General features: G+C 41.1%; 1 protein-coding gene across 4 annotated transcripts in view; it reads right to left on the reverse strand.

Moving 5' to 3' along the window:
* fam13b (family with sequence similarity 13 member B) overlaps nt 1-18690 on the reverse strand; it is a 79737-nt gene extending 61047 nt beyond the window's left edge. For 2 of the 4 annotated variants that reach the window (XM_035762100.2, XM_035762086.2), the window contains exons 1-3: nt 18465-18690; nt 885-1046; nt 24-204 (exon numbers count right to left, since the gene is read on the reverse strand). In XM_035762100.2, coding sequence (XP_035617993.1) covers nt 24-174 — 151 coding nt within the window. In that variant the 5' untranslated portion in view covers nt 175-204; nt 885-1046; nt 18465-18690. Of the gene's footprint in view, nt 1-23; nt 205-884; nt 1047-18332; nt 18351-18464 lie in introns of those variants that run through there. The other 2 variants (XM_035762110.2, XM_035762093.2) reach the window with 2 other exon arrangements.
* Nucleotides 18691-20154: the final 1464 nt, after the last annotated feature.

The raw sequence follows: 20154 nt of genomic DNA on the forward strand, positions 1-20154 counted from the left end.
TGCAGTGCGTGTGTGCCACTCACCATGCTCCTCGATGTACTCTACGATGTGCCTGACCAGTAGGGGGACCTCCTGGCCTGGCTGACCGCTCTGCTGCACCACATCTAGGGGAACCCCAAAAACCCTGGCTGGTGTCAGGGAGTCGCTGGGGGAAGGTGAGAGGCTCTTCCTCATCGCTTCCACAGCCGAGCTGTTTCCGAAGGTCTGGACACCCGCCAGAGCCAAACCACACAGAGGAGAGACAGATACACTGTTACAGGCTGTGCTCTCCAGCCGATATACATATACAAACACACACACACAGGGCAGACGGTGGGGCAGGTCCCAGCATTATACAGATGAAATCTGACTAAATCTAATCGGGCCCCGTCTGACCCTCCCTCCCTGCCAGTGTAGCTATCAGGCCCAGCTAGCTCGGAGCAAGAGGGTTATGTAAGTATAGTGAGAGTCAACTGCAAGTGTGTCTGACAGCCATCAGAACAGGCATGTTTACAATGCTAACAGGAGCAGGTGCCTGGGCTTGGAGCACTAGCCACGCTCCATTTCAGTGACAGACTTCAATGATCTGTGCCCTATTAGACAAACACACACTGACCAGGCTAGCGGACCTCTAAAGATCAGCTCTGCTACAGGTCAGCCAGGGGCATATTAGGCTGTGAAAACAAATACCAATCCATCCAGACACCAATTACTGACTGCAGTTTTAAAAATCACAGGAGTGTGTTGTCGGTTATGTTGGGATGATTCACACTCCAAATGGCTTGCCATTTGTTATAGTAAACATGTTCAGGACCAGCATATTACATCAATGTTAAATGTACAGAAATGGATTAGATTTTTAGGCTGCAATTTGACCCGTGTGTTGCTTATGTTGCTGTACTCACCGTTTAGCACTTAAAACACCCAGTAGTTCACCTTATCTTCAGCACCACTCACTAGCAGTGAATCAAATGGTCATCTATGGCTGCTTCAGGCTATGGCAAAAGATGAGCCTGTAGTTCCTCATTGACAGACCGCGAATCCTGATCAGGACTTCAGTAGCTAAGCTGCAGGGGAGAAAGGAACAAAAGTGTTGGAAAGAAGTTGCTTAGGTTCTGAAACCACAAGGCCACAATGACCACTTAATTGCCAAGAGCTGATCCACATTAAAAACAGCAAAACATGCTTATTATAGGGCCTAACGAGTGGCGCAGTGGTCTAAGGCACTGCATTACAGTTGCGAGCTGTGCCACTAGAGATTCTGTTTCGAGTCCAGGTTCTATCGCAACCGGCCGCGACCTGGAGACCCATGGGGCGGCGCACAATTGGCCCAGCATCGTCCGGGTTAAGGGAGGGTTTGGTCGGCAAGGGGTGTCCTTCTCCCATCGCGCTCTAGCGACTCCAGTGGGGGGCCGGGCGCATGCACATTGACACGGTTGCCAGGTGTGCAGTGCTTCCTCCGACATGTGTGGCCGGCTTCCAGGTTAAGATGAAAATTGTGTCAAGAAGCAGTGCGGCTTGGTTGGGTCGTGTGTCGGAGGATGTAACAGGAGTTCCAGCGATGAGACAAGACTAAGTACCAATTGGATACCACAAAAATTGGGGAGAAAAGGGGGTAAATGGAAAAAAATACATGCTTATTATTACTGCACGTAGCAGAGTTCAAATGAAATGTAGTTCTACTAAAACGCATTACATCATTTGGAAAAACACCAATATTTTCATCAGATATACAATAGTAGTGATGGGGCGGGGATCTATACAGTTACCCTCTGGATATTATTTGAAAATAATGCAATATTATTTTTGCACTAGTTGGCTGTACCAAAACTCAAGTAATTCAAAGCTTATTGCCTCTTTTTAAGTTAGGGAGCCAATTTGTTTTTCAGCACTTTTATTTCCACGACGGATCAAAGCCACGAGAAAACAAGTTCTCTTGTCCCTATGCAGAAGACATACACTACATAACCAAAAGTATGTGGACACTTGCTCGAACATCTCATTCCAAAATCATGACATTAATATGGAGTTGGTTCCCCTTTTGATGCTACAACAGCCTCCACTCTTCTGGGAAGGCTTTCCACTAGATGTTGGAACATTGCTGCAGGGGACTTGCTTCCATTCAGCCACAAGAGTATTAGTTAGGTCAGGCACTGATGTTGGCGATTTGGCCTGGCTCACAGTCGGCATTCCAATTCCTCCCAAAGGTGCTCGATGGGACTGAGGTCAGGGTTCTGTGCAGGCCAGTCAAGTTCTTCCACACCGATCGGAAAACTATTTCTGTATGGACCTCGCTTTGTGCTGAAACAGGAAAGGGCCTTCCCCAAACTGTTGCCACAAAGTAGGAAGCCCAGAATAATCTAGAACATAATTTTATACAGTTAAGATTTCCCTTCACTGCAACTAAGTGGCCTAGATCCAACCATGAAAAACAGCCCAGACCATTATTCATCTTCTACCAAACTTTACAGTTGGCACTACGCAGTTGGGCAGGTAGCGTTCTCCTAGCATCCACCAAACCCAGCAGATTAGTCCGTCGGACTGCCATACGGTGAAATGTGATTCATCACTCCAGAGAACACGTTTCCACTACTCCAGAGTCCAATGGGGGAAAGCTTTACACCACTCCAGTCGCCGCTTGGCTTTGTGCATGGTGATCTTAGACTTGTGTGTGGCTGCTCGGCCATGGAAACCCATTTCATGAAGCCACAGGCAGTTTGGAACTCAGAAGTGAGTATTACAAAAGATGACTAACGATTGTTGCTCCTAGATGTTTCCACATCACAATAACAGTGCTTACAGTTGACCGGGGAAGCTCTAGCAAGGCGGACATGGGATGAAATGACTTGTTGGAAAGGTGGCATCCTATGACGGTGCCACATTGAAGGTCACTGAGCTCTTCAGTAAGTCCATTCTACTGCCAATGTTTATCTATGGAGATTGCGTGGCAGTGTGTTCCATTATATACGCCTGTCAGCAACGAATGTGGCTGAAATAGCCGAATCCAGTAATTTGAAGGGGTGTCCACATACAGTCGTGGCCAAAAGTTGAGAATGACACAAATATTTCCACAAAGTTTGCTGCTCCACTGTCTTTAGATATTTTTGTCAGATGTTACTATGGAATACTGAAGTATAATAAGTATAATTAATCATTTCATAAGTGTCAAAGGCTTTTATTGACAATTACATAAAGTTGATGCAAAGAGCCAATATTTGCAGTGTTGACCGTTATTTTTCAAGACCTCTGCAATCCGCCCTGGCATGCTGTCACTGGGCCACATCCTGACTGATGGCAGCCCATTCTTGCATAATCAATGCTTGGAGCTTGTCAGAATTTGTGGGGTTTTGTTTGTCCACCCGCCTCTTGAGAATTGACCACAAGTTCTCAATGGGATTAAGTTCTAGGGAGTTTCCTGACCATGGACCCAAAAATCAATGTTTTGTTCCACAAGCCACTTAGTTATCACTTTTGCCTCATGGCAAGGTACTCCATCATGCTGGAAAAGGTATTGTTCGTCACCAAACTGTTCCTGGATGGTTGGGAGAAGTTGCTCTCGGAGGATGTGTTGGTACCATTCTTGTTTTCTGGGGATTCAGTTCATTTGCATGGAAAAGAGGGACTTTGCAATTAATTGCAATTCATCTGATCACTTAATAACATTCTTGCGTATATGCAAATTGCCATCATACAAACCGAGGCAGTCAACTTTGTGAAAAGTGTAGTATTGTGTCATTCAAAACTTTTGGCAGAGACTGTACATACAAAATTATGTTGAGCAATATGTTTGGAACTTCGAAATGCAGTATAAAACTGCAATACATATCGTATCGGCCCCTAAATATTGTGATAATATATTGTGAGGTCCCTGGCAATTCCCAGCCCTATACAATACATGAAGATATTCAAATGATCCCACAGAAAGCTTACAGTGTTGGCATGCTAGAGAATACCTTAATACAGACATTTCATCCAGAAGCTATCCACATGCATGTGGTGTGAGAGACATGACAGCTATGTTAGAGCCCAGTGGTGCAAGGATTCTTCCAAATTAGGCTAGTGTAAGCTAGATGGTGGAACTTGAACCTGTGCTTACTGGCCTGTCATGGCCTCACAAATGAGTCCACCAGCTCAGGAAACATGAAGAAAAACAAAGTTGCGAAAACTAACCAGCTGCCAATGCCTGTTGGCCAAGTAAGGGAGTTGCCTTCTCAAGGGAGAGAGTGGGGTGTTAAAATATTAACAGACTAGGCTGTACTTATGAATGTAGCGTCGATAAGTGCACTGTGCAGTAATGTCTTCATAAGACCGATCTATGAGGCATAAATTAGGCTAGCTTCACACTAAAAACGGTTCAATGCAGATGTTTTTTACCCTGTTTGGGATAGGGGGCAGCATTTTCACTTATGGATGAAAAGCATGCCCAGAGTAAACTGCCTCCTACTCAGTCCCAGATGCTAATTTATGCATATTATTAGTAGTATTGGATAGAAAACACTGAAGTTTCTAAAACTGTTTGAATGATGTCTATGAGTATAACAGAACTCATGACAGGCGAAAACCTGAGAAAAATCCAACCAGGAAGTGGGAAATCTGAGGTTTGTAGTTTTTCAAAGCTTGGCCTACCGAATACAGTGTCTATGGGGTCAAATTACACTTCAAGGCTTCCACTAGATGTCAACCATCTTTAGAAACTTGTTCAGGCTTCTACTATAAAGGAGGGGGGAATGGGAGCTCTTTGAGTCAGTGGTCTGGCAGAGTGTCACAGACTTGACGCGCGATCACGAGAGAGGGAGCTCTCATTCCATTGCTTTTCTACAGACAATGGAATTCTCCGGTTGGAACATTTTTTAAGTTTTATGTTAAAAACATCCTAAAGATTGATTCCATACATCGTTGGACATGTTTCTACGAACTGTAAAGGAACTTTGACTGACTGGACCTTGTGCCTCATGAAGATGGATTACTGGGCTGAACGCGCTAACAAGTGGCTATTTAGACATAAATGGACTATATGGAACAAATCAAACATTTATTGTCGAACTGGGATTCCATGGAGTGCATTCTGATAAAGATCATCAAAGGTAAGTGAATATTTATAATGCTATTTCTGACTCCTGTTGCCTCCAACACAGCAGATATTTATTTGGCTGGATTGGGCTCTGAGCGCCGTACTCAGATTATGCTTTTTCCGTAAAGTTTTTTTGAAATCTGACACAGCAGTTGCATTAAGGAGAAGTATATATTTTATCAATGTTTATTGAGTATTTCTGGGATTTGATGTGCCTATCTGCAAAATCACCGGATGTTTTGGAAGCAAAATATTACTGCACTTAACGTGCCAATGTAAACAGCTTTTTGGATACAAATATGCACATTATCAAACACTTGTGGACTTGTTAACCTCTTGCTCCTACCTGACACGCAGGCGTCCCATCTAGACATCTGGAAATGCAAATGCGCTACGCTAAGTGCTAATAGTACTAGTTAAAACTCAAACGTTCATTAAAATACACATGCAGGGTATTGAATTAAAGCTACACTCGTGAATCCAGGCAACAAGTCAGATTTTTAAAATGCTTTTCGGCGAAAGCATGAGAAGCTATTATCTGATAGCATGTAACACCCCAAAAGACCCGCAGGGGACGTAAACAAAATAATTAGCATAGTCGTCGCTACACAAACCGCACAAATAAAATATAAAACATTCATTACCTTTGACCATCTTCTTTGTTGGCACTCCTAGATGTCCCATAATCACTATTGGGTCTTTTTTTCCCGATTAAATCGGTCCATATATAGCCTAGATATCGATCTATGAAGACTGTGTGATAAACGGAAAAAAATAGCGTCTTATAACGTAACGTCATTTTTTTAAATTAAAAAAGTCGACGATAAACTTTCACAAAACACTTCGAAATACTTTTGTAATGCAACTTTAGGTATTAGTACACGTTAATAAGCAATCAAATTGATCACGAGGCGATGTATATTCTTTAGCTGTCCGTCTGGAGATAATGTCCGGGTAAATCTCAACCAAAATATCCGGTCGGAGACCTGAACAAATGGCTTGTCTCTTCTTCGTTTGACCAATAAACAAAGCCTAGGCAAATGACAAGACTGTTGACATCGTGTGGAAGCTGTAGGTATTGCAACCTCAGCCCCATTTATTGTGGTTCACCTTTATCAATGGGTTGAAGTGGCGGATGGATATATATTTCCATTTTCAGTGATCAGATTTTCCTGCGCTTTTCGATGAAACGCACGTTCTGTTATAGTCACAGCCGTGATTTAACCAGTTTTATAAACGTCTGAGTGTTTTCTATCGACACATACTAATCATATGAATATACTATATTCCTGGCATGAGCAGCAGGGCGCTGAAATGTTGCGCGATTTTTAACAGAATGTTCGAAAAAGTAGGGGGTAGGAGTAACAGGTTAATGTGTGAAAGTTACATATTTAAAAAAATATATTTTTCAATTTCGCGTGCTGCCCTTTCAGCGGAATGTTTTTAAGGGGTGCCGCTAGCGGAACCCCTAGCCATAAGAAGTTATTAACATCATAATTTCTGGGTAACAATTAAGTACCTTACTGTGATTAATTGAAAACAAAGTGGTCAAAAAGAAACAAAAATAGCCTATTAGCAAAGGTTTGGAACTCTTAGTCTTATTGAGAGCACTAATTTACCACCCCGTGATGTCACCAGGAAGGCCAAGACTCCATCCCACCAAAAACAGGCTGAAATTTCAGGCTCTTTTCAAAAAAGCTCTTAGAGTAAAAAGGAATTATCAGCATTCAAAATTGTACAGTATTATTCCAACTACATAGTGTGGAAATATATATAAAACACAGAAGAAGAAAAAATGATGTATTCAGGTTGATGACTGCACTGGGCCTTTAAGAAACACAAATGAAGTCCCCACTCCCAGCTCAAGTCACACTGCTTCATGGTGCGACGGTCATTCTCACCTTCCAAAGGGATGCGATTAGACGTCATGCTACTATATTTTCCGTGTTCTGACCCAGGCTGCACAATTCGTGCACACTCCCACCTAAATCAGAAGATTGTTTAAAATTCATCTCACTATGAAAATGGAATTTCCTATCATGGAGTCAGTCCTTGCCACCCACCATGTTCTGCAACAAATGACCTACATTCAATATGAAAGTCATTTCTACAAGATAACGATGAATCGCTTGCCCCTGGCCTCTTTTTGGTGGAAAACTCAAAGAAACCCTCTTGTTCTGTACATGAAACTAGTGCAGCTCCTCAATTACTTTGCATCCCTCTTGACAAAGGGCTCTTTTGTGCTCATGAGAAGCCCTACTTCTACTGTCTTACCAACCACTTAATTTCACTGCCTTGTTGAGTGTCTGCATCACAAAATACCACACTATTCCCTATGTAGTAGACTTCTTTTGATCAGGGACTATAGGGTTGTGCACTATATAAGGTGCGCTTTGAGATGCACCCTTTGTCACCAGCCACTCAATGTGGTCTTTTTACAATCTCCAATAAGCATGGTCTTCTTAATCAGATTGCTTTGAATTAGGCGAGGGTCACAGACAGACTTGATATAATAGGAAGATGGGCACAACGGGTACAGAGCGAGGACAAAATGTTCCCAAATCCCCCTGTACTTGGCTTTCATGGACAGAATGGACCAGTCTATCTTAATCCCACATATCATGCGTGACAATCTTTTCATCCACAATGTCAGCCATTGTTAGGGGAGGGAGAGGAGCCCAGACAGAACAATCAGTCAATGAGGTGGTGCATTGTTCCTGTTCGGTTCTGCATTTCATCTGCCAAGCCTAGCAGCAGTCCTCTCACTTGTGCTTTTCTTTTTCAACAATTAAATCACCACCAATGCTAATGACATATCTGCAATTTCCTAAATCTTTCCACTTAATCTGCATAAATCCTGGGAGTTTGAAAGGTTATGGTTATTGGAGAAGCTTGCATGACTCCATTGGGACTTGAGTTTCCTTACATTACTCTGAAAGAGGTCTGCGAAGGACTGATTTACTCAACCTCCCGCCTGCACCCCCCGGCTTACTGTCTGACTCCCACCCGCTACCGCAAGAACTGGTCCACAATGTTAATATAGACATGTGAAGCAGCTCACTTGGCAGCAATGGTCACTGCCATTTTGTGCCCTATAGGCAATATTAAAATGTGCAAAAATAACCTACCGAATACAGTGGCAAGAAAAAGTATGTGAACCCTTTGGAAATACTTGGATTTCTGAATAAATTGGTCATAAAATTTGATTGGATCTTCATGTAGGTCACAACAATAGACAAACACAGTTTGCTTAAACTAACAAACAATTATGTTTTCATGTCTTTATAGAACACACCGTGTAGACATTTACAGTGCAAGGTGGGGAAGGTATGTGAACCCTTGGATTTAATAACTGGTTGACCCTCTGGCAGCAATAACCTCAACCAAACGTTTTCCGTAGTTGCGGATCAGACCTGCACAATGGTCAATTTTGGACCATTCCTCTTTACAAAACTGCTTCAGTTCAGCAATATCCTTAGGATGTCTGGTGTAAACTGCTCTCTTGAGGTCATGCCACAGCAACTCAAATTGGGTTAAGGTCAGGACTGACTGGGCCACTCCAGAAGGCGCATTGTCTTCTGTTGAAGACATTCTGTTGTTGATTTACTTCTGTGTTTTGGGTCGTTGTCCTGTTGCATCACCCAACTTCTGTTGAGCTTCAATTGGCGGACAGAAAGCCTAACATTCTCCTGCAAAAAGTATAGATAAACTTGGGAATTCATTTTTCCGTCAATGATAGCAAGCTGTCCAGGCACTGAGGCAGCCCCAAACCATGATGCTCCCTCCACCATACTTTACAGTTGGGATGAGGTTGTTGGTGTGCGGTGCCTTTTTTTCTCTTCAGTGTTGTGTTCCTTCCAAACAACTAAACTGTAGTTTCAACTGTCCACAGAATATTTTGCCAGTAGTGTTGTGGAAAATCCAGGTGCACTTTTGCAAACTTCCGACATGCAGCATTGTTTTTTTTGACAGCAGTGTCTTCTTCCGTGGTGTCCTCCAATGAACACCATTCTTGTTTAGTGTTTTACGTATCGTAGACTCGTCAGTGATGTTAGCATGTTCCAGAGATTTCTGTAAGTCTTTAACTGACACTCTAGGATTCTTCTTAACCTCATTGAGCATTCTGCGCTGTGCTCTTGCAGTCATCTTTGCAGGACGTCCACTCCTAGGGAGAGTAGCAACAGTTCTGAACTTTCTCCATTTATAGACAATTTGTCTTACTGTGGACTTATGAACATCAATGCTTTTAGAGCTACTTTTGTAACCCTTTCCAGCTTTATGCAAGTCAACAATTCTTAATTTTAGGTCTTCTGAAATCTCTTTTGTTCGAGGCATGGTTCACATTGGGCAATGCTTCTTGTGAAAAGCAAACTCAAATTTTGTGAGTGTTTTATAGGGCAAGGCAGCTCTAACCAACATCTCCAATCTGGTCTCATTGATTGGACTCCAGGTTAGCCGACTCCTGACTCCAATTAGCTTTTGGAGACACTGTGTGTTTATTGTTGTGACTTAGAACATCAGATCAAATTTGATGACCAATTTATGTAGAAATCCAGGTAGTTCAATGGGTTCACATAATTTATTGCCACTGTAGGTTAAATTACCATTTGTTTTCCAAACAGTTCTTCGATTTAATTTAAAAATATTGTGATATGCCTGGCTAGGTTTCTCCGCTTTTCACTGACAGTCGCAACTCAACAATCATCTATTTGGTATTTGCCGTGCGCTCAGCTCAAATTGCGTGCCTTGCCGACTGTAGGTTGTGAGATTTTACCTTTTAAAGAAGCGAAATGATCCTCTGTGGCCAAATCATGCTTTCTGGTGTATTAGCCTATTTTGAATGATTTTATTTCTGTATAGACCGGAGTAAGCTAATTAGGCTATATAATTTTGCCAATTTAATTACATTTACACAGAAAAAATATATAAAACGCAACATGCAGCAATTTAAGATTTTACTGAGTTACAGATGAGGAAATCAGTCAATTGAAATCCATAAATTAGGCCCTAATCTATGGATTTTGCATGACTGGGAATACAGATACCTTACAACAAAATAATTGGGTTGTGGATCAGAAAAACAGTCAGTATCTGGTGTGACCACCATTTACCTCATGCAGCGCAACACATCTCCTTCACATAGGGTTTATTGTGGCCATTGTAATGTTGTCACATGCCTCTATGGCTGTGCGGAGTTGCTGGATATTGGCGGGAACTGGAACACTGTTGTACATGTCGACCCAGAGCATCCCAAACATGCTTAAAGGGTGACATATCTGGTGAGCGTGCAGGCTATAGCAGAACTGGATCATTTTCAGATTCCAGGAACTGTGTACAGATCCTTGTGACGTGGGGCCGTGCATTGTCATGCTGAAACATGAGGTGATGGCGGTGGATAAGTGGCACAAGAATGGGCATCAGGATTTCACAAGTTCTCTCTGTGATGGTTTCTCACAGTTTGTGCATAAATTCATCAGTTACGCAAATCCACAGTTTCATCAGCTGTCTGGGTGGCTGGTCTCAGACGATCCCACAGTTGAAAAAGACGGATGTGGAGGTCCTGAGCTGGCATGGTTACCCGTGGTCTGAGGTTGAGGCCGGTTGGACGTATTGTGCCAGATTCAGAAATTAACATTCAATTCTCTGGCAACATCTCTGGTGGACATTCCTGCAGTAAGAATACAAATCGCATGCTTCCTCAAAACTTGATACATCTGTGGCATGGTGTTGTGTGACAACTGCATATTTTAGCGTGGCCTTTGATTGTCCTCAGCACAAGGTGTACCTGTGTAATGATCATGCTGTTTAATATGCTACACCTGTCAAGTGGAGGGATTGTCTTAGCAAAGGCGAAATGTTCACCAACAGGAATGTAAACAAATTTGTACACAACATTTGAGAGAAAAACGCTGTGTGTGTGGAACATTTCTGGGATCTTTTATTTCAGCTCATGAAACCAAAACTTGTTGGGTTCATATTTTTCGTTCAGTATACTTTGGAGAAAGCTTAGCTTCCTCTAGCCTTATAACCTCACCACCTATGTATTCCATCTTTGAAATTGTTAATTGGAATTTGGTAAAAATGACATGCCGTTGCATCCGAGTTGCATGTTCTTTTAAGATAAACTAAAATGTGATTTCTGCATTCTGAGAACTGTGGATGGACACCCTAATCAGGTTACACAACCAATACATATTGGTTCAGTACATTTCTTAAATGTTTGGTCAATTTTAATGCTGACTGTCAAGTTTCTGTCACCACATTTTCCTAACAGAAACCCTGCAATCTAGTAAACTACAGCCTACATCATATTTATTAAGTACATTTCCTTGGAGGAACTGCCCCATGCATAGGCAGCCTACTCACCTTCATTGAGACCGGACATACAAGGCCTACTTGATCTTGCATGCACGTATGCCCAACTAGGGGAGGAGAAGTAGGCTACTTAACTTGAAGAGAATTGAAAGTGTGAATGCAACAAATGTTTTTTATTTAATTTTTATAGAGCATTTCGGTGGCAGTGTGTTGAAAGCAAGTAGAGAGCTCAATGGAGACTATGTATTCCAACTAAAAACACACAAGTAATTGACTTTCACCTCGACAGACTTTCTACTGTAGGTCTGAGGTGACTGCCTCACCTAACCTCTAATGGCGTCTGCATGCTTCCCATCCAAAACAGTTCGGAACAGTTTGTGTGTATATTACCACAAACATTCTGGTCTTCGGCAAAGGGGTTTTTCAGCTGATCGTGGACACTACATTTTCCGAAGCAAGCTAAAATTCATTAGCCAAAGGTCATTGGTTAACAGTAGGGATTCTTCAATAAATGTTTTATTCAACCTTTAGTTAACTAGGCAAGTACATTAAGAACAAATTCTTATTTACAATGACAGCCTACCCTTGCCAAACCCTAGGGTGATTCAATGATAGTTTTCATGCACATTTTTTCACTTTCAAATTACTGCACCAAACATCGAGGTAAAGTTGCGCAACTAAGCAAAAACGGCTAAATTAATGACAGATTTCTTGAGCTATCTTAGATTCATTCGGACTATTTTGAGGGAGTGTATACTGGCTACGGCGTCTCAAGATGGAAAAACAGTACTATTGACGCTTTTCTCTCGTTTTTCAAGCGAATGTCTTAAGGGAGTATGCGAGCACACTCGTTCAGTTAGGTGCCAGCCAAAATGAAGCATGTGGAAGCCTTAAGTGACACTGGCAAGTAAAGATAATAGGAGAGGTAGATATATTGACACCACTGAGAAACAGATTTCACAACAGGGCAGTCTGATATTGACTGGATGGAAGAGAGGAAAAGGATATAGGGCTAGGAGCAGACAGACAACATCTGCAGAGTCAACACTACCTCTGAGTTGAACCTAATGCTAGACCTGAGGTTGAACTCATTGACCTTAATTAGAAAATAGGCCATTGGCGATAAGTTGAGTGCTAATAATATGGGTAGAAAGAAAAAAATAGGGGGTAGTAGTAGGGGATAGGAGATGCTGTGCTACTCTTGCCTTTGACACAGCAGTTGCCTGAGCATCCCACGGGACTGATTCCTTAATAACTAGATCTCTTTAGGGGACAGGAATGAGAAGGGCTTGTTATTTAACCAAAGGCCGGGGTGGCAGAGAGAAAAAGGTAATAGTTCTCTCAGTAAATCAGCACCTATTCATAAGTTACAGTTTACAGCACTGATGTAGCCTAAATTTATACAGGATGCCAATTTATTGTTCTGTAGATAACATACTAGGTTAGAATATGGAACAGATAATCAGTTACGACCTAGGTGTGAAATGTCTGTCACAATGCCATTTTACTGTCTGAGCATGGGCAGACCTAACCATGTATTGTGCATTTGCATACATTTTCCATCTTGGATACTGATGTCAACTGTTTGAAGGCTTGAGGTGTGGGTGTAGGCTTGAAATGCCTGCAACTTAGCAGAGTTGGCCCGCTTGCCTGAGACAATGACATTCTGATTATGGATTTAACATAGACTTTATCACCTCTGTACCAGCGCAAAACAAGAATTCTATGCTTTGTTGCAAGGAACAGTCCTTCAGCATTCTCAAAAGATTGTTGTGTGTGTGTGTGGGGGGGGGGGGGCTGATAATGAGAGAGCTATGAATAGAGGCAATGAATAACTAATGCATGGCTTAGCACATAGCAACTTATAAACAACAGCAGGTCACAAGAGAGAAATACTTGTAAAAATAAAATATCTTCAGAGAAATTAGCCTTACCTCACCTGAGCCCACTACAACCAAGACAATGAAAAAAAATGCACATCAGAATGACTTTGCAAACTGAAGATCCCTCCTTTGCCACTCAAAGGAAGTAACAACTGATTTATAACAAGGGTAGTGCCTCACATAAATGAGTCATCATGACAAAAACCTCACTGGGCAGATCAAAGACTGGAATGATACAATGGAGGAAGACAGGTTTGTGTCATCAATGTTGTGAGGCCCATTGTTTAGCAATAACCACGAAGGGTAAAGATTCAGAACGTTGGAAAACTTCACTTACATGTTAATTTCAAGCAAAGCACATGCTATATTTGTAGGTGTAAATCATATTAACGCCATCTTAACTGGCTGTATAATATATCCTTTACTACAGCCCTACTAATATCCAACTTGAAGAATGTATTTTCTGTACTAGAAATATTTAGCTAGCTAGCTGCCCATTGTTAACTGGTTGGATGGGCAGCAAAGCAGGTTGGTATTGCATTGCTAGCCAGCATTGAAGATCGACAAACAAAGCAAAAAAAATGTATGCCGGCTAGATAACACTACTTTCAACCTTACCTAGAAGGGTTACGATACGAATGTCTCATTCAAAAATAGTTAGCCAACTAGCAGTTTTTGGGTTGCTTGAATGTCGTCACATTCAAAATGCTCAACAGCTAGTAGCAACTTGATCCAGTTCTAGCCTCCAGAAATACACTGCAGTGGAGAATAAGCAAAGCAAAAACTCGATAATGTTCTTGGTCTCTCCCCGGCTAAAAAAAAAAATCTTAGTCAACTGAAAGTAGTCAGGTTGACCGCAGTGCGTTTAGAGTTCAGCGTATCAAAGAGAGGATCTCTCCAAATATCATCTTTGGTTTATCGTGATTCAAAAAGTAGTCTTGGTTGACTGCAACTGTTCTTTTCTGCTCGTCTTAAGCCACGCTCACTTGTTCGGCTTTTTCAAAAATAAATAGGTTTTAACCTTTATTTAACTAGGCAAGTCAGTTAAGAACAAATTCTTATTTACAATGATGGCATACCCAGGCCAAACCCTAACACGGACGACGCTGGGCCAAATGTGCACCGCCCTATAGGAACTCCCAATCACTGCCGGTTGTGACAGCCTGGAATCGAACCAGGGTCTGTATTTACTCCTCTAGCACTGAGATGCAGTGCCTTAGACCGCTGCACCACTCTGGAAAAAACACATGTAGGCTGCTGAGCTTGTCTGATGCTTTAAGCACTGCTATTCAATATTAAGACAAATTACTAAAGAGGGTGCCAGAGATCAATAGGCTAACCAGAAGATAAAAACCTGTTCCCGATCCTGCTGCTGCTAGTATTCGCAGATTCTGCCATTAAGTCCCTGAAGTTGCTGGCAATAGGCTACACCATGGGTCAGCAACCTTTTCAATATGGAGTGCCACGTTATCGTACCATTTCAACTGATCTGCGTGCCAGTTATGATTTTCATATGCACATTTGTGGCACAATTTAAAATGTATAATAAAGTCTTCATATCTCAAAATCAACATCATGATAATCAAAATGATATCTAAATAAAAATGATACAAATCTAAAAGTAGCTTCTATTGCAAATATTTAAAAATTGCCTAAATAAAGCAAACAGAAGCCCACAGGTAGAAAATATCCTGGGGAAAAAAATGAATATCCTATAAAAATCACAGGCTAAGCATGGCTTATCTGTAACGAACTTGCAAAATTGTATCAACTCTTAACTTGGTCCAGTGCAAAGCTGGTGCTAGCAAATTTGCAAAACTGCATAAAAAAAAACAACATTCTGGTCCCTCAAGGGTATCCTGTCCCAGTGAGCTCCAGACAGACATACACTGCTGTAAGCTATTTTGTGCAAGGGATAAGAAGTAATCAGGTAGGCCTATTTTATGATGTTTCCGTCTGATCAGAGCATGACATATTTTCCCCCTTTCATGCTGAGTGGTAATAAATAGGGAGAGAGCTTGAAAGATTACAATGATGAACTATTATCATTCTAAATGGATGTAAAAACAGGGACTTTGTTTACTTGCAGTTCGAGGTGAAGACAAATTAACTTTGAAAAGCTCCAGTGATGGCGAGTTAAGGCAAATCAGAAAGAGTATTAGATCCCCAAATAAGGCACATTTATAGGCCTACATTTGTGCGCAGGCCAGGTAGACTAGTCCTACTTCTATGTGCGTAATCAGGTGTCCTTACTCACGATTGACAGGAGCGCTCCAAACAAAAGACAAATAATTAATTTGACAACACTTAAATGGAAATAAATAAACCAAAACTTAGCGTAGCCTAGGTTGTGCGCTCTGCAAACAACGGGTCCACTCCTACAATAACAACGGTAAGACTATAGAAAACAAGGTTTTCTAGAAATATTTAAGCAATTTAATGCGGCACTAAAATTAATGCATTTCAATGAGAAATTCCCTTTTCTTTACCCTTTGTGAGTGGAGCCGAATCTGTTGCTAGCGTAGTAATTTTCTACATTGAGGATTTTAAACTAATTTCCTGAATTGACAAAACATTTCAACTGAATTCGCCCCTAAGAGTATCCAAGAAGCATTGGGTCGGGTGCCAAATAGGAGACTTTACTCCCAAGCTCATTTGGAGCCTATCAGTCCTGAAAGTTTGCTTTGCTGTGCTTCTTACGCCCTCTGACCTTGAGTGCGTACATACAGTGGGAAACTGATCTTGTGCCTTCAACTCCACTGTGCTCTCCACTCAATCAACAGAAAAACAAACTCAGCTCAATATAGCCTTTGGCAGACGGTGCTTCACCACAGCATGTTAATCTTGTGCTTACAAACCACTCCCCTGCCTACAGACATTAGATAATATCAAACATTACTTCAGGTTCTAACATTTCACTAATAAGGATATACAATAATAAAAACGTATTTAAAAAAAAAAATTGGTCTAGTTATCACATGACACGATATAGGAAAATGTTTCACTCAAGAACTGATAAGAGATTCACAAGACATGCAAAAACAGTTATGTAGAGGGGATAATTCATACTGGTGCACCAACTGCCTCAGGACTGTCCAATGTCCATCTAAGCTACAAGGGGTGGCGATGGAAAGGAGAGCCTAATCCAACACTAGGAGGAGAGCTCACCAAGCAGAGAAATCCCCTGGCCTGACGGACAGCTGGTTTAGGCTGTGGTAATCTGAACAGACACACATTCAGCAGGTTTAAAGGGCAGGACACCTCAACGCATCTGCTGCATGCATCCGGTCACAAGATAGACCTGTACCCCATAGTGGGGCCTAGGTCTATCTTGTGATCGGATTCTTACTGGGCATAGGCCTACCCAGGGGCTCCAAGAAGCCAAGTTATTCTAGCGTCCGCCTTTTTCTGTTTAGAGAACCTCTGGGGTTAGCCCGGTTCGTTTAATTCTGCTGCGAACACATCGGTTTCTGGCCTTTTGGACGTCCTGTTCTAGGCTCATCTGACCAGATTTGGTTATGCTTGGCCCGTTTGAGTCACAAAACAATCCTCTAGCAACAACAATCTCACATGGCGGGAGGCTGTGCACTCGAGTGACTTTATTTTCCTTTCCTGACATTCCCTCAAATGCTAAGGTACCATTAAAAGCTTGCCTGCAGATACAACTCATTAACTATCTGTCTGACATAGAAGTAATTGAAGACAGAGAGGAGATGACATTCAGTAACGTAGCAGGCAGTTAAACATTCTGGTATTCATTTTAAAACAATAAAAAAAAGATTAGACCTAAATGTAATACAGTAGTTTGTAGAATCTAAGTCAATAGCACCAGCGTGGACATGGCCTAGTTATAGCTCTCCATCAGAGCATCACTGCTGCTGACCTTCAGATCCCACATATTTGCAGTACTTCACAATCTCAAGCTGGTGTTAGCTTTATTGAGGTGGGCCATTTTCATTCACCTTGTCATTGATTAATCTGAATCAAATGGAATTGCAGAGGACAACAATGCATTTTAATCACAATATTATTGTTGGATGAGGGAGACTTGTGTTGCTTTCGCATTGCAAACTATTCTTAGAGATCATTCCATCATATTTCAGGCATCCACCATGCAATAAATAAGCTTGGTGTTTTTCTTTAGAGGCCGTGTCAGAAGTTAATCAGATGTCTAAAGAAAATAGCCAAATTAAAAACTCAATCACACATAGAAAAAAAAGCGTCAACCCAGAACAAGAAAAGCATAAAATTAGCATGCAACTGTGGCATCCTGTTGATGGTGACCACTGAATATGCTTTAGCTAGTTAAATAACATGCATTGCTAGATGAACCGTCAGCACCTTTGTGTGTGAATTTTGTATACTTTTTTAAAATTCGGATAATCAAAAAAAATAAACCGGTGTGGATTGTTCTCCATCCATCCTCTCCTGATTCAGACTATACCAATTTCATGGCATCCTTGGTTCAATAGCTACTAACGAGAGAAAACCGAATATCCAATATAAAACAACCTTAACATTACCTACCAGCTCTCTAAAAAGTCGGGTAAACAATACTAAAGATGTTTTATAACGTATAACTAGTTTTATTCCTGTGGCTGTGTGTGTCTAAAATTTCAAGCAGCTAAAGGACAAACCTCACAGACAACCGTCATTCTATTCAACGTTCTGGTTTGCAAAGGAAATAACATTTACACGGTTTTGTAGCTATTAATTTCAGGCTGTTTACATAACAATGTGTGTATTACAGTCTGATTAAGACTAGCCAATTCACTGTGTAACGTTTACTAAATTGCAATAGAAAAATAAACTATTGAATAAGCATTTGTGAGAAACCGAAAATGCTAATTGTGGTCATGTCTAACATTCGTATTAGCTAACACGAAACCGAAATTAAACCAATCTCTGGCAGGACTGACCGTGGAAAGCTAGCTAGCTTTCTGGTTAGCATATACTAAATGTTAGCAGGCTAACTGGCAGAAGCTGCTTTTCACCTAGTTAACGTTAGCTAGCATCAAATTCTTGGCAATGGGTTAAATTAAAACAAATGAACATCGCTAGTAGGCGTTTTAGCATATTCATACCCATCAGCCTGCGGACGTGACTCCAGAATAATGCAATTATTTAGTCAAACAAAAACACCTGTACAAATAATTAGGAAATGTTAGCATGCTAACAATGTTAGCTAAACTGGCGAGCAAATGTTGTGAACCTACCAGATTAAATCCAACAGGAACGGAGAGCGATGACCATCAATTATCGTTTTGAGTTTTTAAATTGAGGTCTTAACGGACGACAAATTTTATCAAAATGAAACAGATATTAGCAAAACAAACAATTGATAACATAGCTAGCTATTTGAAAACAATTCGGTTCCCGTTTGTTGAAATTCAGACACCGTTTGTAGTTCGTTGCTATAACGTCTAGCTCACACCCACAAGAGATGAAGCTGCCAAATTTTGTCCCCGCCTCTCCCATTGCTCGGGGTTGTATTAATTGGGCACCAAACTTAATCAAACATACTAAAACAGGGAGGGACTTTATGGAATTGTCCAATAAAAATAGCTTATTTTCGTGTTCCGTCGAAAAATGTTTTAAACGTTTTTCTACGTTGTGTTTTAATGAATACCACCAGTAAAGCAAGCGGAAAACTTCCTCATCCATCCACATCGCATCTCACATCTCTAGAAGAAAGAATTTCAGATACAGTAGCAGTTTATGATATAGCATATGATATAATCGCTAGCTACATGTTGCCATTACATATTTTGAAGAGACAGTCACAGTGCAGACAGATAGATGTTTCATTAGAAATGTTTTCAAGGTTAAATTACATAAATTAAAGTGGTTTCCAAACAACCTTCCATGTGAATAAATACTCAAGTTATCTATCACCTTGTCTATACAATCGCAGCAGTTCACAAATCATGTTGATCAAATTAAAACAAATGGCTTGAAAATAATGATTAAAACATACATAGCATGAACATGTTGGCTACTGCTCATTCCCCTTTTTGGCAAAATTATTTGACTTTTCAGATTGTTCCAACCTGAATATCGTGGATAAATTTATTCAAAATTATTTAAAATGTTCAAACAAAGATGACTTTATCTGATACGATGCATCTTGGATTTGAAATTTGGGACTGTCCATAATGATCGAAAAGAAAGAGTTTGTGCGCCATCTACTGGGAGAAATACTACAGATTGTTTTTGCTGTTGTGGCTCTTGCTCGATAACAAGGATGTGATGTGATAGCCAGAACGAGCTGTGGCTCAAAGCAGACAAATAAACATTTTTAGTCAGACATTCACGTTTGCCGTATAGAGTTCAAATATCTAGCCAATACATCTTCAATTGAATAACACTGCGTGTAAGGTGCTTGTCAGAACTGTAACGATTTTACACTTTCGTAAGTATAAACTAGTAGTAGTCATTGCTCTTGCTCGAGAGAACAAATTCTGGATGATTCGATACGTCATCGTCTCACTGGTTCGTTCTCTGGAGAGCTTTCATTGGCTATTGCTGATCGCCGTTCTCAAATCTTGCTGTTGCATATCTCACACTACAAGAGCATCGCTGATTTTGTGCGGGAAAAAATCAAGCATGCTTGAAAATATCGGGATGTCTGTGACTGCTCAAAGACGGGATCGAAACTCTCAGATGGCGTCTCTTTGAGCCGCTTACATTAAACGATCGACGATGACGGCCGAGCGTCCGAGTAGGAAACAATATGTGCATTTTGTGTCTGATCTCAAAAACATGTCTGGGACTGTTAAATCTGGAACAAAATCGGGTAGTGTACAGCCAGCTTTTAGACAACCATCATCTTTCTATGACAAAATATATTCTTCATCAGTGTCTCTATCAGAGGTAAACGGACAAACGTGTTTCATTTTTGTTGTT

Source organism: Oncorhynchus keta, chromosome 4 (genome assembly GCF_023373465.1).
Source record: "Oncorhynchus keta strain PuntledgeMale-10-30-2019 chromosome 4, Oket_V2, whole genome shotgun sequence".
Classification (NCBI taxonomy): domain Eukaryota; kingdom Metazoa; phylum Chordata; class Actinopteri; order Salmoniformes; family Salmonidae; genus Oncorhynchus; species Oncorhynchus keta.